The sequence below is a fragment of the Cervus elaphus genome, chromosome 18, assembly GCF_910594005.1.
Source record: "Cervus elaphus chromosome 18, mCerEla1.1, whole genome shotgun sequence".
In the NCBI taxonomy this organism is placed as follows: domain Eukaryota; kingdom Metazoa; phylum Chordata; class Mammalia; order Artiodactyla; family Cervidae; genus Cervus; species Cervus elaphus.
Window position 1 is genome coordinate 20,225,437 of NC_057832.1, and position 15,388 is coordinate 20,240,824.

Consider the following 15,388-nt stretch of genomic DNA (forward strand, 5'->3'; position numbering starts at 1 on the left):
TTCCAGTGGACCTATTAACAGCAGTACACAGCATTACTATGTAAACCCAACTCTGAGAGTAAGAACAGCAATAAAATAAAAATGGCATTACCTGTCTTTTTTTGGATGAGCTCTCACTTCCACTTAACAATTTCTCCCTGTGTTTTTCTAGTTCTTTCTTCCAGTTCTGCAGAAAAATTATAAACACATCAGAGGTCGTCTCTCCCCTCCTAATATATCTAAATGTTGTTGTCCATTGTTGTTCAGTCACTAAGTTGTGTCCAACTCTTTGTGAGCCCATGAACTGCAGCACGCCAGGCTTCCCTGTCCTTTATTATCTCCCCGAGTTTGCGCAAACTCATGTCCGTTGAGTCAGTGATGCCATCCAACCATCTCATCCCGTTGCCCCCTTCTCTTTTTATACTGAAATGTGCAGACAACAACTACTTCCTTCCTTCCATCCTCTACTATCTTGCTCCCATCTCAGCCTCTAATTACAGTCAAAAGATGCTGCAGGTTTAAGAATCCTTTCCCCTGTCACCAAAGGAGCCTCTAATGAGCTCCTTTCAAAGAGGATATTATGAGGTGGAAATTCCACACTGTATACTCAAAGGAGGAGTAGGTGTTATCACTAAGACTGAGAACTTTTTTCTTTCTAAGAAAGGTGGTTAACTTCTCTTTCCAGACAATAAAAGTTCAATTAATCTATACTGTGGCTGAAATACTACATGTAGATTTGTAATCACAACATGCAAACATCATCGTGGAAATCCCAGGGTAAGATGGAGGCTCTGGGGACCAGGGGAGAGAAGGGACGAACCTAACACTTAGAAAACGTAAGATGATTTAAATTACCCTAAGACGGTTTTTCTCTATTTCTTTCTTAAAGAAGTCAAATACTTAAATACAAATCATATTCAATGTAACAAAAACACTTCTAAAATACAGAGTCCCCTTAAAGAGCTAGGCCCAAACTCTTGGCTTATTAAAAATTATGTCATTTTTTTTTATTGTAAGAAAAAAGATTAGTGTCTTTTTCTATAAAGGCACAGTTTACAAACCTCATTCATTTTTTCTTCAAATTCAGCCAATGCCTTGGAGCCTTTCTTTTTCTTTTCTAGTTGTTCTTTCAGTTCTTCCCTTAAAAAATAGAATATACAATAAATTTTCAAGCAGTTCAGATTAGAGATGGATGCTGACAACAAAAATTTCATAGTTTTTAATGTCCTAATAAGCCTCCATTCCAGTTCCAGTGTTGCTACATTTAAAATTTCTTTGCTCATGTCCTTGTAAATTAATTATCATAATAAATCCTATCAGATAACATAATCATTCCTCTCCAGAACATGGGTTTATAAAAACTAATATATATTTTTTTTAAAAACTAATATTTTATAAAAATTTATATTTATATATATTTAAATTTCTATAAGTTTATATAAATATACACTAATATTTAAACACCAAACATTTGAGTACTTCCATACAGTAGGTAAGGGCTTCCTAGGTGGCTCAGTGGTAAAGAATCTGCCTGTCAATACAGGAGTCACAGGTTCAATCCCTGGGCTGGGAAGATCCCCTGGAGGAAATGGTAACCCACTCCAGTATTCTTGCATGGAGACTCCCATGGACAGAGGAGCCTGGTGGGCTATAGTCCATGTTGGAAATGACTTAGCAAGTGAGCACACAGGCACACAACAGGTACTGTTTTAAATACATCTTCCTTTAATCCTCACAACAATCCTCTGAGAAAAGGTAGCATTATTACTCCCATTATATAGGAGAGAAAGAGGCTGTAGCTTAGGGAAGGTCACAAAGCCCGTAGCTGCAGTGTCAGGGTGAGTTAAGGCCTGTATGACTGAACTACCATAGTCTACTACTAAATCACCCACTTTATAATGCACCTGCTTACAAGGAAGAGTGGCCCCGGCTGGTATCTGGGAACTTAGATCTTGGCACCGTCCCCTGATAAGAGCGCTCACCATGCCTATCTATACACATACAACAGTTTATATGAACATCTGCATTCCTTCTGGAAGTCTGAAATTTTGGCAGCTGATAGGCAGAGGCTGATAAATCACCAATAAAAAAGCTGGACATACTGAATCACACTAGTTGGCCACATCTCACACATGTTATCACAACTCACTGCTGAGGGAATTAAAGGCAGCATCCTGTATGACTCCACAGAAGCAGTCCTAGAGTTGACCCCCAATCTCCCCTGGACTTCTCCCCACGTGCCTTTCTCCTCTGTTGACTGTGCCTGGTATCCTTCTACCCAGGAGTAGTATCCTTCTTGCCCATGAGTAGAACTATCTGTGAATCCTTCTAGCAATTACCCAACCTGAGGGTTATCTTGGGGATGTCTGACCACATGTATAATTCACTAGCTTAGGCACTTCCCCTTTCCCTTCTCAAAAAAAAAAAAAGATAAAAAGTATTCATCCCTTCTCCCCAATCTTAAAGATAAAACAGACTTTGTTTTGCAATAATTTATTTTCCTATATGCTGCAACAATAAACAATGGCACTGATGAAGAGGCAGACACAGCTTACTTCGTATTTAACTCAAAGGAAGGATTCCTTGTTGTGTGTAAGCACACGTTTCAACTATAGCTGCCCAGCTCTTGGGGGCCCTTAGAAGGAATAAAAAGCTAACAGCTCTGAATCTTCTCTTATGTCACTTCAGGAGTATGGGTATTTAATAATAAGACATACTGAAAAATAATAATGTTAGAGCTATGATGCTTTATTTACGAAAGATTAGAGCCACTCAACAAGGGCAAAACAAACTTTAACACACAACTTAGACAATGGGAAATCCTAACATACTGTAAAGCCAGCAGATAAAACCAGAAACAAGGCCTAACATTTTCTTTCTCAACACTTGTTACACCTCAAAGAAAGGTTAAATTATTCAAACCTACCACTTTAAATAGCCTGGAATACTGCAAGGTTAAGGTCTCTTTTGGGAGACAGAGATGTGTTTGGTGTGAAAGATTCTCTGGCAGTGCTTTAGCTTAGCTATACTAGGTGGTGGGTTCCTAAATGCTTGCTTTATATTCATGCATGTGTTTTATACGTTCAAAAGTAAGCACATATTAAACACTACTTCAAATAATGATGTATCTAGCAACTGCTTGGCAATCAGTAGAAGTTGTAAAATGACCTTTAAAACATTTATGAAAACCTTATATATAGTTATATAGGTAAATTGTTTCACAAATACCAGGTAGGCCTTGGTCGATTCAAATAATCTTGGATCGTTGGACCTGAAGACTGGATTGGACCCCTTGATCTGGCCATTGCTATTGGGTTCATATAGGCCTTGAGGAAAAAAACAAAAATTAACTCCATTAAAATAATCATTTTCTTACTCATAAAGCAATCTTTACTATAAACGCATACTAGGTCAAACTATGCCAAAGAACTTGAGTTCAAGCTCCCACAAAGTTGTACTCATTTCACATGCTAGCAAAATAATGCTCAAAATCCGTCAAGCTAGGTGTCAACAGTAGAACTGAGAACTTCCAGATGTACAAGCTGGATTTAGCAAAAGCACAGGAATAGGACATCAAATTGCCAACATCCGCTGGATCACAGAAAAAACTAGAGAGTTCCAGAAAAACATCTACTTCTGCTTCATTGACTATGCTAAAGCCTTTGACTGTGTAGATCACAGTCAAAGTGTATATTCCTCAAACTGAAAATTCTGAAAGAGATGGGAATATCAGACCATCTTACCTGCCTCCTGTGAAACCTGTATGCAGGTCAAGAAGCAACGGTTAGAACTGGACATGGAACAACCACTGGTTCAAAACTGGGAAAGGAGAACGTCAAGGCTGCATACTGTCACCCTGCTTATTTAACTTACATGCAGAGGACATCATACGAAGTGCTGGGCTGGATGAATCACAAGCTGGAATCAAGACTACCAGGAGAAATATCAACAAGCTCAGATATACAGATGACATCACCCTTATGGCAGAAAGTGAAGAGGAACTAAAGAGCCTCTTGATGAAGGTGAAAGAGGAGAGAGAAAAAGCTGTCTTAAAACTCAACAATCAAAAAACAAAGATCATGGCATCTGGTCCCATCACTTGATGGCAAATGGATGGGGGAAATATGGAAACAGTGTCAGATTTCATTTTCTTGGGCTTCAAAATCAATGTGGATGGTGACTGCAGCCATGAAATTAAAAGACACTTTCTCCTTTGAAAAACAGCTATGACCAGCCTAGACAGTGTATTAAAAGCAGAGATATCACTTTGTCAACAAAGGTCCATCTAGTTAAAGCTATGGTTTTTCCAGTAGTCATGTACGGATGTGAGAGTTGGACTATAAGAAAGCTGAGCACCGAAGAATTGATGCTTTTGAACTGTGGTGTTGGAGAAGACTCTTCAGAGTCCCTTGGACAGCATGGAGATCAAACCAGTCAATCCTAAAGGAAATCAACCCTGAATATTCACTGGAAGGGCTGGTGCTGAAGCTGAAGCTCCAATATTTTGGCGACCTGATGTGAAGAGCTGACTCATTAGAAAAGACCCTGATTCTGGGAAAGACTGAAGGCAGGAGCAGAAGGGGGCAACAGCGGATGAGATGGCTGGATGGCGTCACCGACTCAACGGACCTGAGTCTGAGCAAACCAGGGAGACAGTGGAGGACGGGGAGGCCTGGCGCGCTGCGGTGCATGGGGCTGCAGGGCGCTGGACTCAGCAACTGAACAACATCATTAGGCCTCAGAAGTTTGGGAGGTAAGTAATACCACCATTTCACAGAAAATGTATCTTCACCAGAAATTTGATGAAAATAACATTGATACCTCTTCTCTTCCTTTCTCCAAAAGCCCAACAAAGCTCTAAGGGTAGGAATACTATGGTAAATGAAGAAACTCGGTTTCAAAGATCGAAGACCTAACACGAAATTCATTGTTTATCCTACTTTATCTTTTATCTCAGGAAATACTGTGCCATCCTAATAGCAATTTTATACACAGATTGTTAACTATCAAAAATTAAATTATGCAAGGCAACCAAAGAAAAAATAAACAAGTTCAGCAAAATTAAAAACATTTGTGCATCAAAGAATACTATCAAAAGACTGAAAAGACAAGCCACAGAATGGAAGAAAATAAAATCCTACAACTCAACAACAAAAAACCCCCAAACCCCATTCAAAAATATGCAAAGGACTTAAGACATTTCTTCAAAGAAGATATACAAATGTCCAATATGCACATGAAAAGATGTTCGCTGTTACTTGTCATTGTTGTCAACTCTCTGAAACCCCAAGGACTGCAGCATGCCCAGCTCCTCTGTCTTCCCTCATCTCCTGGAGGTTCTAGTCATGAGGGAAGTGCAAATCAAAACAATGAGACACTAGTTGAATGGCTACTATGAAAAACAGAAAATAAAAAGTGTTGTCAAGGATGTGAAGAAATTGGAACCGTTAAGCACTGCAGGTGAGAATAAAAAATGGTGTGGCTGTTTTGGAAAAGTTTGACGATTCCTCAGAAAGTTAAACATAGAAGTGCCATATGATTCAGCAACTCCACTTCTAAGTAGGATTGAAGAATGGAGAGGAGGGGCTCAAACAGATACATGTAAACCCACGTTCACAGCAGCGTTATTCACAACAGCCAAAAGGTGGAAACAATCCACACATCCACCTATGGATGAATGGATAAACAAAATGTACTATATATTGGCTTGGTCAAAAAGTTTGGTTGGGTTTTTCCATACCATCTTACGGGAAAATCCAGATGAGCATTTTGGCCAATTCAGTACATACAATGGAATATTATTCAGCCTCAGAAAAGAGTGAAATTCTGATACATGCTACAACACAGATGAACCTTGGAAGCATAGTAAGTGAAATAAAGCAGACACCAAAGGACAACTATTGTATGATTCAACTTATTTGGGGTACCTAGAATAAGTGAACTCAGAGACAAAAAAAAGAGTTTACCAGGGGCTGAGAGTGGTGTAATGGGTACAAAGCTTCTTGTTTGAGATAATGAAAAACTTCTGGAAATGGATAGTGGTGATAACTGTATAACACCGTCAATGTATCTAATGCACTATACACTTAAAAATGGTTAAAATGATGAACTTTATATTATATCTATTTCTGTACAACAAAACCCCACAAAACTATAATATTATGCTCTGTAAACTACACTTACTAGAGCAGAAATACATATTTTTATACACTTTCCCCAAAAACATACTGAGACAAAATAAAGCAGAATATTTGTTAATGACAGTGTCTAGCAGACAATGTTTTATTAGAATTCACTTTAGAACAGATACAAAATCCAGTCTTTAATTCAGTCTCAACTTCTTGACCCTATGATTAAGTTTTCCAATTTAATTCAAGTCAACAAACATTTATTAAAAACTCTTCCACTTTTTCTTTTTATCACAAATAATGTTTTTAATTATTTAACTTCTTACAGTACTCATAACAGAAACTGACAAATCCATGTTGTTGTTGTTGAGTTGCTAAGTCACGTCCGACTCTTTAACAACCCCATGGACTGTAGCCCGCCAGGCTCTTCTGTCCATGGGATTTCCCAGGCAAGAATACTGGAGGGGGTTGCCATTTCCTTCTCCATCTTCTACTCTTTAAATAAAAAGAACTTTGCTTGAAAACGACTATCACAAAGATTGATTTTAAGGCCTGAAATTTAGTACTTAACATTCCAAAAAAAAAATAAAAAGGTACTTTCATCCACTTCATTTTACTTAAAATCTTTAAAAATGACAACATTTTCCACCTTCATAACAAATGTAAGTTATACACGTCTAGATTTCTCTGGCAGAGTAAACAATACACAACCACTATAAACAACACATTGTGAGAATTATTTCCATTCAATTGGATACTGCCTAATTACCTGAGATGAAAACGGCTAAACCTTTAATATAATTTTCTTACAGCTAGAGTTCCTAAGGTCACAGACATTTATAGGACGGGGGCTACATGTGGCTGTCAATGCAATGTTGAAGACCGAGGCATAAAAGTCATATTTTTAATATCAAATGTTATGCCCTTAAATATTTCATTCAATTGTCTCTACTGAGATTTTTAATCAGTTTATGTGGAAATGACAACCAACAAAGGCCACAACAGAGCAGTTGTTGGCCCACCCAATGACACTGACCATCTTAACGATCAAAAATATAATGTACAAACTGAGATCATCACTTTTAAACCAGGAGTACAGTATCCATCACCTTCTTACTTCTTAGGTATCATGTCATAATTTTAGCAGTACTTAATGGTAAACCGTTTTAAGCCTGAAACTGTAAAAACTTTATTTTCAAAGTTATAAATATATACATGGATGTTAAAACTATATCACCAGAAGAGGAAATATTGAAAATACCCAAATAGAAAAAAAAAAAAGAAAATACCCAAATAGCCATCAACCTGAGAGTCATCAAATACACTATATTCCCCAAATGAAATACTAGGTTGGTGCAAATATAACGGCGGTTTTTGCATTGTTGAAATTTGCCATTTGACACTGGAACACACTCATAATAAATGTGGTCATAATTAATGCACATTTCTCATTTTATGGTTTTTGGTTAATGACTTATTACTTGTTTATTTTATATTTACTTTGGACTATGGAAATGATGTTAGACAAAAAGCAAAGGATTTTCCTACTAAGAGTTCAAAATGTGCCGTAAAGCAGTAGAGACAACTCCCAATATCAACAAGGCATTCGGCCCAAGAACTGCTATTGAAATGTACAGAGCAGTGGTAGTTCAAGAAGTGTTGCAGAGGGAAAAAAGAAGAGCCTTGAAGATGAGGAGCGCAGCGGCCAGTCATCTCAAGTTTACAATGACCATCTGAGAGCAATCATCGAGGTTGACCCTCTTACAATTACATGAGAAGTTGCCTAAGAGCTCAACAGCAAACCATTCTGTTTGGCATTTGAAGTGAACTGAAAACATTAAAAAGCTCGGTAAGTCAGTACCTCATGCTGCTGCTGCTGCTAAGTCGCTTCAGTCGTGTCCGACTCTGTGCGACCCCATAGACGGCAGCCCACCAGGCTCCCCCGTCCCTGGGATTCTCCAGGCAAGCACACTGGAGTGGGGTGCCATTTCCTTCTCCAGTGCATGAAAGGGAGAAGTGAAAGTGAAGTCGCTCAGTCGTGTCGGACTCTTCTCGACCGCATGGACTGCAGCCTACCAGGCTCTTCAGTCCATGGGATTTTCCAGGCAAGAGAACTGGAGTGGAGTGCCATCGCCTTCTCCCAGTACCTCATGAGCTGCCCACAAATCAAAACACCTGTCATTCTGGTGTCGCCTTCTCTTGTTCTATGCAACAATGAACCATTTCTCAGTTAGACTGGGCTGTGCCACGAAAAGTGGGTCTTAGTTATGGGCTCTCAGCTGCCCCATGGCGTGTGGGATCCTAGTTCCCTGACCAGGGGTCAAACCCACATCCCCAGTACTAGAAGGCAGACTCCCAACCACTGGGTCACCAGGGAAGTCCCAAGAAAACATTTTTTAATATTACAGTACATTACCTGGAAGAGGACAGTAGTAACAGCTATATCACCACTGCCTTTGTGCTTGCTTCCAGACATTCAGGACTTGACATAAACACACCGCACTACTGTCTTCTACTGCACAGTACACAAAAGCACAACTACTTGAAGAGGACGCACACACATGACAACATATGCCAGACAGGCGAACTAACTTACATGACTACATATGCGAGAGCGTGTTTGCATCTTTGAAAGTTTGCAACTTGAAGGTTCGTATGCAGAGGACTTAGTATAGCGGCAATTTTTCACTGTAGTTTTAAATAATCTAAAGACACATTTACTATGTTTTACAGCCTTTAAATTTTCTAGCACGTATCTTAAAAACTCACTAATGAGTTTTAATGTCTACTGTGAAACTGCATGCTCAAAGTACGTATCATCCTATCTTACCGCTTACTCTTCAGAGGAATATAAAATAGTACATTCATATGCTAGGAGTCCACGTTAATCATGGACAAGTTATGGCACAATTCCGTGAGCTATTACTGAGTATGTAATAAGGCTTAACTTTCAAGCTTTTGATAAACACTATGCCCAGTCTAAGTACACTCTAAATAGCTCCATTATTTATTTCAATTGCAATGGTAATACTTATGAAGTGCATCTTAAAAACTCCTCGCAAAACACCTGATCATGAGTCTGTGCTCATAATCATTAAGTAACAGTGCTCCTCTTTATGATGCACAACAAAAAGGTTTTAAAAACCAAAAAAGTAACCATTTCACAAAGGTAAAGCTCTTTCACTTACTATGCATAAGTGTGAAAAATAATGCTTCTAACATTAGTGCGTTTTACATAGTTTATATAATGGATGAGCATAAATCAAAATAAATTGTGCAATTTCTTAAAATGTCTATGACTTAATCATTTAAAATACTGTGACCTTTTAAATCAAACACCCATACTTATATGTAACTAGAATTGTCTGTGGCTCCAAACTGCTCCATGAGCTTGGGTAACAGAAAATGGGTTTGGTTTTTGGAAGTCAGGATGGCAAAATGGGCTCAAGGGAATATGAAAGTGGGCAGCTAGGAAAAGAGCAACTGCAGTCAAGTTGTTGAGGACAAAATGTGCAGAACTTCATTTGTTACTTTGATTATCTATTTTTATCTAGAGGATACATCTGTTTTAGTAAAAACAGAAAAGAACATGAAAGAAACTTCTGGAAAATAAGGGGCACAAAGGGTGGCCAGTGGCTCAGATGGTATAAAGAATCTTCTGTGATGTGGGAGACCCAGGTTCGATCCTGGGTCAGGAAGATCCTTTGGAGAAGGGAATGGCTACCCACTCCAGTGTTGTTGCTTGGAGAATTCCACGGACAAAGGAGCCTGGTGGGCTACACGGGGTTGCAAAGAGTCGGACACGACTAAGCAACTAACACCTTCATGCTTTACAAATCTCAAGGATTAAAATATTTAGTGGGGGGAAAAAAGTTGCTTAAGAATGTACAAATAAATAAGAATGTACAACATTAAAAGGGAACTCTAATCTTCCAACCCAGGGATCGAACCTAAGCTAAGGACTTCAGGTGAAAATGATGCGCCAATATATGCTCATTACCCATAACAAACATACTGCTCAGGTGTGGGAGTTGAAGATAGGGGAGGCAGGGCATGTCTATGAGCAGGGAGCATATGGGAACTCTCTGTACTTTCTGCCCAATTTTGCCTTGAGACCAAAACAGCTCCAAAAAGTAAAGCCTATTTTAAAAAAAAACTTCAACCTGAAATTTATCGCTTTTTAGAAAGCAATTCTGTCATCTCTAAAACCATGATTTTTATCATCAATGTAAAAGAAAAAAATGCCATTATTTTCAGATGCAAATGTTCATTTTATTTAAAGTTAAAAGTTATGATGTACTGAACTAAGTTACCAGATGACCCACAGTGTTTTTTTTGGGGAGTCCCAGTTTTAATAGTTCCGGGGGCTTCCCTGGTGGCTCAGAGGGTAAAGAATCTGCCTGCAATGCTGGAGATCTGGGTTCGATCCCTGGGTTGGAAGATCCCCTGGAGAAGCGAATGGCTATCCACTCCAGTATTCTTGCCTGGCAAATTCCATGGACAGAGGAGCCTGGCAGGCTACAGTCCATGGGGTTGCAAAGAAGTCGGACACGACTGAGCGACCAACACTTTAATAGTTTCACCTCCTCCATTGCAGCGAGGAGGCTGAATTGGGTAACCTGTGTCTTCTATGTCTTAATTTCCTGTTTTCCTTTCTATAACCTTTCAAGCGCATACAAAATGTTACTGGAACTACCTATGCCGAGACAACATACCAAGGAATCAGCAGAGCCCAGAGTCGTCAAAATGCTCTAGTAAATGAAACTAACTTGAAAATTTCGTTTTTCAAATGCTTTAAAAGAATGTCTAAACTAACACCTTTTGCCAGTAAAACAAAACATCTTAGGCCTTTGCATGAAAACTGTACCCAAGGTCCAGTGATTTCTAAACATTTAAGGCCTAAGGTCATTAAACAGCCAAAACACTCAATACCTCAAGCCTAAGGAAGCTCCATGAGAACACCATTTCAACTCTATGAGAATCAATACCATAAGGTCTGACCTACAGAAAGGAAGGCAGGAGAAAAGAACATTCCTCAACCTTGTAATCAAACTTCACCACTGTGGTTCCTAGACATCTTTGATTACAAAGACTATATATAATATATAACTAAGATAAGAGTTTTGAACATATGAAGTATTTCAGAGAAGTAAATTTCTTTGAGCACCTCTCCTTCCCCCAAACAGCAAAGGAAATTAATCGCTTAATTTTTTAAAAAGCTAGTTTATTAAATTTAGTACATTAACTTCGACAGCATTTTAAAAATTTTGCTGCACGTTGGTTTAAAGCTCTATCATGGCCAAGCCTAGCAACTGTAACCTAAGCTTATCGCAAATTCCTTATGTTTATGGCCCATCCAATCTGATTCAGAACCTGGGCTTTCCAAACCAAGCTAGTGGACACCTAGAATGCCTTCCTCCCATCTCCGCCTGTGAAAACGGAGAACTTCGAGTTTTCATCAGCCATTTCTTACATTCTGCTATTAGTTATTTCTGTGTCTCTTTCACTCATTTACAGAGTAACAACTTGCAGACCAAACATTCGCCCGTCCATCTGGCCTTGTGCGGTCTCAACTATTCTACAAAGTTATGGGCTGCACTGATCCCACTTTACAGATGAAAACAGCGACGTATCCTAGGTCATCCAACTCCGGAGAGCCCCAAACCGACATTCCAGCCTGGGTCTGAGTCCAGAGTCAACCAACAAGCCATTTATTCCTTCTCGGGGCCTACTAAGTGCTCCGTGGGCTTCCCAGATGCCTGAAAAGGTAAAGAAACTGCCTGCAACGCAGGAGACCCGGGTTCGATCCCTGCGTTGGGAAGATCCCCTGGAGGAGGGAATGGCAACCCACTCCAGTATTCTTGCCTGGAAAATCCTATGGACAGAAGAGCCTGGCGGGCTACAGTCCATGGGGTCACAAAAGAGTCGGACACGACAGAGCGACGTACACACACACACACCTACGTAGTGCTGGGCTCTGGGGCCGCATCAAAGCATTTGGCTTTGATCCTGGTTCTCAAACCAGGGAGCCCGCTTGCCTCTAGAACTGGGCGCCCTGCAGGCCCCCCGGGTGTAGGGACAGCGTCCAAGACCTCCTCGCCTCGGGGCCACCCGAGTGCGCGAGAGGGGCGCAGAGATGAGGCGGGCGATACCGGTCGGGGTGGCGGGGGCGAGTTCCGGCGCCTTCCCGGGCCTCAGACTTCGGACTTGTTTACAGGAGGGGTCAGAGGACCCTCGGCGGCTCTATAAAGTGGGCACTGCTGGCCCGAATGTGGGAGAGAAGGATGCCAGAGAGCACTGCCAGAGGGTGCGGCAGGGCTGACCGGATGTAAAGAAAAGGGGGGCCTGAGAGACAAGGGAAAGGAGTGGGGGGCCCACAGGCGCCAACGGCGTGCGCGGCGCAAGCGCGTCCGGGGCCGGCCCCGCTGTGGGGGGAGCCGGGTCTCCAGGCTCAAGGTCCGAGCGCCGCGGCTGCTTCTCAGGCCCAGCCGGGAAGGGCGAGCGGTCCCGCTCTCCCGCCGCCGCGCCCCGCGTCGCCCCACTGTTTTCCCCGCCGGGTACTCACCACTCTATTGTCCCGCTTCCCCATGGTGCCGGACTGCGAGCTCAGCCAGCCCTCAGCGGGGAGACCAGGCCAGCGCGGCCACCGAAGAGGGCCCGAAGCAGGTCCTTCGGCCAACTCCCCACCCCATTGAGAGAGCGGCGCCTCGCGGACCCGGCGGCAGCGGGAGCCCACAGCGCCACCTACCGCCTCGGAGGAGAGGCGGGCGCCCGCGATCACTTGCGGTTCCCAGGGGTCGCCTGGGGATTCCTGTCCTTTGCCACTCAGCCAGTGCAGCCGCATTGGAGAAGGAAGTGGCAACCCACTCCAGTGTTCTTGCCTGGAGAATCCCAGGGACGGCGGAGCCTGGTGGGCTGCCGTCTATGGGGTCGCGCAGAGTCGGACACGACTGAAGTGACTTAGCAGCAGCGGCAGCAGCAATACAGCAGCATGGCCCAGGCAGCTGCTTTCTATTTGGCCTTGTTTTGCTTTCTGCCATTCCTGATGTACTGAAATCCTCATTCCAGAGGATACAATGATTATTCCAAGGCCTGTTGTGTTCCACTATTATTCCACTATGCCTGTGTGCTTGGCATAGTGCGGATGCTGGGAATCCATAAAGCGAGGACTAGGACGGAGGTACTCCCTCAGAATCCATCAAGCGGTGGCAGAGAAGTCAGTGTTCTCATAGATATTGCTAAAGACATTGCCTTTTAAGCTCAGTTCCGTTCATCTATCGCTCATGTATCCATTTCACACTAATTTTTAAACACCTGTGCTGTGCTTAGTCGCTGAGTCGTGTCCGACTCTTTGAGACACCAAGACTGCAGCCCACCAGGCTCCTTGTCTAGGGGACTCTCCAGGCGAGAATACTGGAGTGGGTTGCCATGCCCTCCTCCAGGGGATCTTCCCAACCCAAGAATCGAACCCTGGTCTCCCGCATTGCAGGAGGATTTTTTTTTATCCTTTGAGCCACCAGGAAAGCCCTTTGAACACCTACTTGGTGTAATTCTCTGAGTGACTGGAAGCTGGATATGAGCAAGACACAAAGATAAGATTAAAACACAAGTGCTACCTTCAAAGGGCCTGTTTATAAGCTAGTTAGGGAGATAGATAAACACAGGGTCAACTTTACTACATGGCATGCCATAATAATGTCAGTAAAACACTAAAACTTCAAGGGACGTGTTCCGGGGCTTCAGAGAAGGTGTCATTATATTCACTTAGAATTAATAGATCTGGATAAACCTGGATCCATCTCAGCACAACATCATTAGAAATTGAAAATCAATTTGGATCTTTTGTAGACTCTTAGAAAATGTCAAAATGGGCTTATACTCAAATATAAGAAAACTTCTTAAAACCACCTTCCCACTTTGTCTCCCCCGCCTTCCCTTTCTCATGCTGTATCACACAACAAATGATGCCAACTCCCGTTCTCTCAGAACTTTCCCAGACTCTCAAATGCAGCCACTGGGGGTTCTATTCCATACTGAAAGTTCATTCTCCTTAGTAACACCACTTTACTTCTTACTGTAAATTGGGTCTCCAAGATTTCGTTTCTCCTCCTCCTTCTCCCTCACCCCTGACTTAAGCTGGGGATCCTCTTACCAAGGACAGGCTTCTCTGTCTGAACAAGATGAAGTTTGTTTTCATGGCTTATTGATAGTGTTTTTCATATCTCAGGAACTTTACAGATATTAACCCTGTCACAAGGATCTTTTTCTTATGTTTTCTTCTGCAAGTTTTATAGTTTCAGCTCCATGTTAGAGCCATGATCCATTTTGAATTTTTTTCATGGTGTAAAGTAAGGATCAAGCTTCATTTTTTTTTTTTTACCCATATAGATATCCAGTTTCTCCTGAACCATTTGATGGAAAGATTATCCTTTCTTCATTGAATTAACATATTAGTTTGCTAGGGCTGTTACAAATATGACTTCCTGGGGCCCGTCGCTGTCCACAAGGAGTTCTTCCCTAGAGAACTGGGAGTTGTAAACTGGGCTCACAGTCCAGAGAGAAAAATCAGTGGTGGAGGCCTATTGCGCTTTTAATGGAGTGAGGTTCTAAGTGAGCTAAACAGACACAGAGATAACTAACTAGCTGAGTCTTCTGTAAACCACTTTGAAGAAAATGGTCCAGCGAAACCTGGTTGTGGATGCCTATGATTTGTGGAAACAGGTAGTCATGACTGATCTCTTAGCAAACAGCAAACTTTCCATTTCTTAATAAAGATCAAATTCCTGACTCTGTATCATCCCTTCTGAGTATTCTGTGTAGATCCTAAAAATGTAGATGCAATTTAGGGCCTGTTAAAAAGTTAAGACAAGTCTTAATGAGAGCTCCCAAGGAATTCTGGAGGACTAATGTTAAAATACCTGATATTGGACACAAAGACGGGAATATAAATATCAGTGATTATAGTCCCACTTTTGGTTTGCCCGTAGCATCTCAGGAGCTGCTACATCTACTACTCTGATCTAGTATGTAAGTCAAACAGAAATGGGCACACATTAGCAGAAATTGTCTCCCTCTTTAAAATCCTTCAATGGTTCCAAACTCCTTTATATGGCATATTAAGCTCTTCTGGACCTCACTCCCCTCCCCCTTACAGTTTTAAATCATTGAGTCACGGCCTGTTGGTGGAGTTATATGAAGTGAATTTAGTGGCTTTCCACCAGTATTTTCAAAGTGTGGAGGATAATAAGAAAACCTGTGTGGGACACGCAGTATCATTTTGT

At 41.6% G+C, this 15,388-nt stretch overlaps 1 protein-coding gene across 1 annotated transcript in view; it reads right to left on the minus strand.

Annotated features, from left to right (window-relative positions):
• The window catches only part of FAM133B (family with sequence similarity 133 member B), a 34,397-nt gene extending 21,581 nt beyond the window's left edge, over nucleotides 1–12,816 (minus strand). The window contains exons 1-4 of the mRNA XM_043871618.1: nucleotides 12,673–12,816; nucleotides 3,208–3,305; nucleotides 1,041–1,119; nucleotides 92–166 (exon numbers count right to left, since the gene is read on the minus strand). Of these exons, the coding sequence (XP_043727553.1) occupies nucleotides 92–166; nucleotides 1,041–1,119; nucleotides 3,208–3,305; nucleotides 12,673–12,696 (276 nt within the window). The 5' untranslated portion in view covers nucleotides 12,697–12,816. The remainder of the gene's footprint in view (nucleotides 1–91; nucleotides 167–1,040; nucleotides 1,120–3,207; nucleotides 3,306–12,672) is intronic.
• Nucleotides 12,817–15,388: the final 2,572 nt, after the last annotated feature.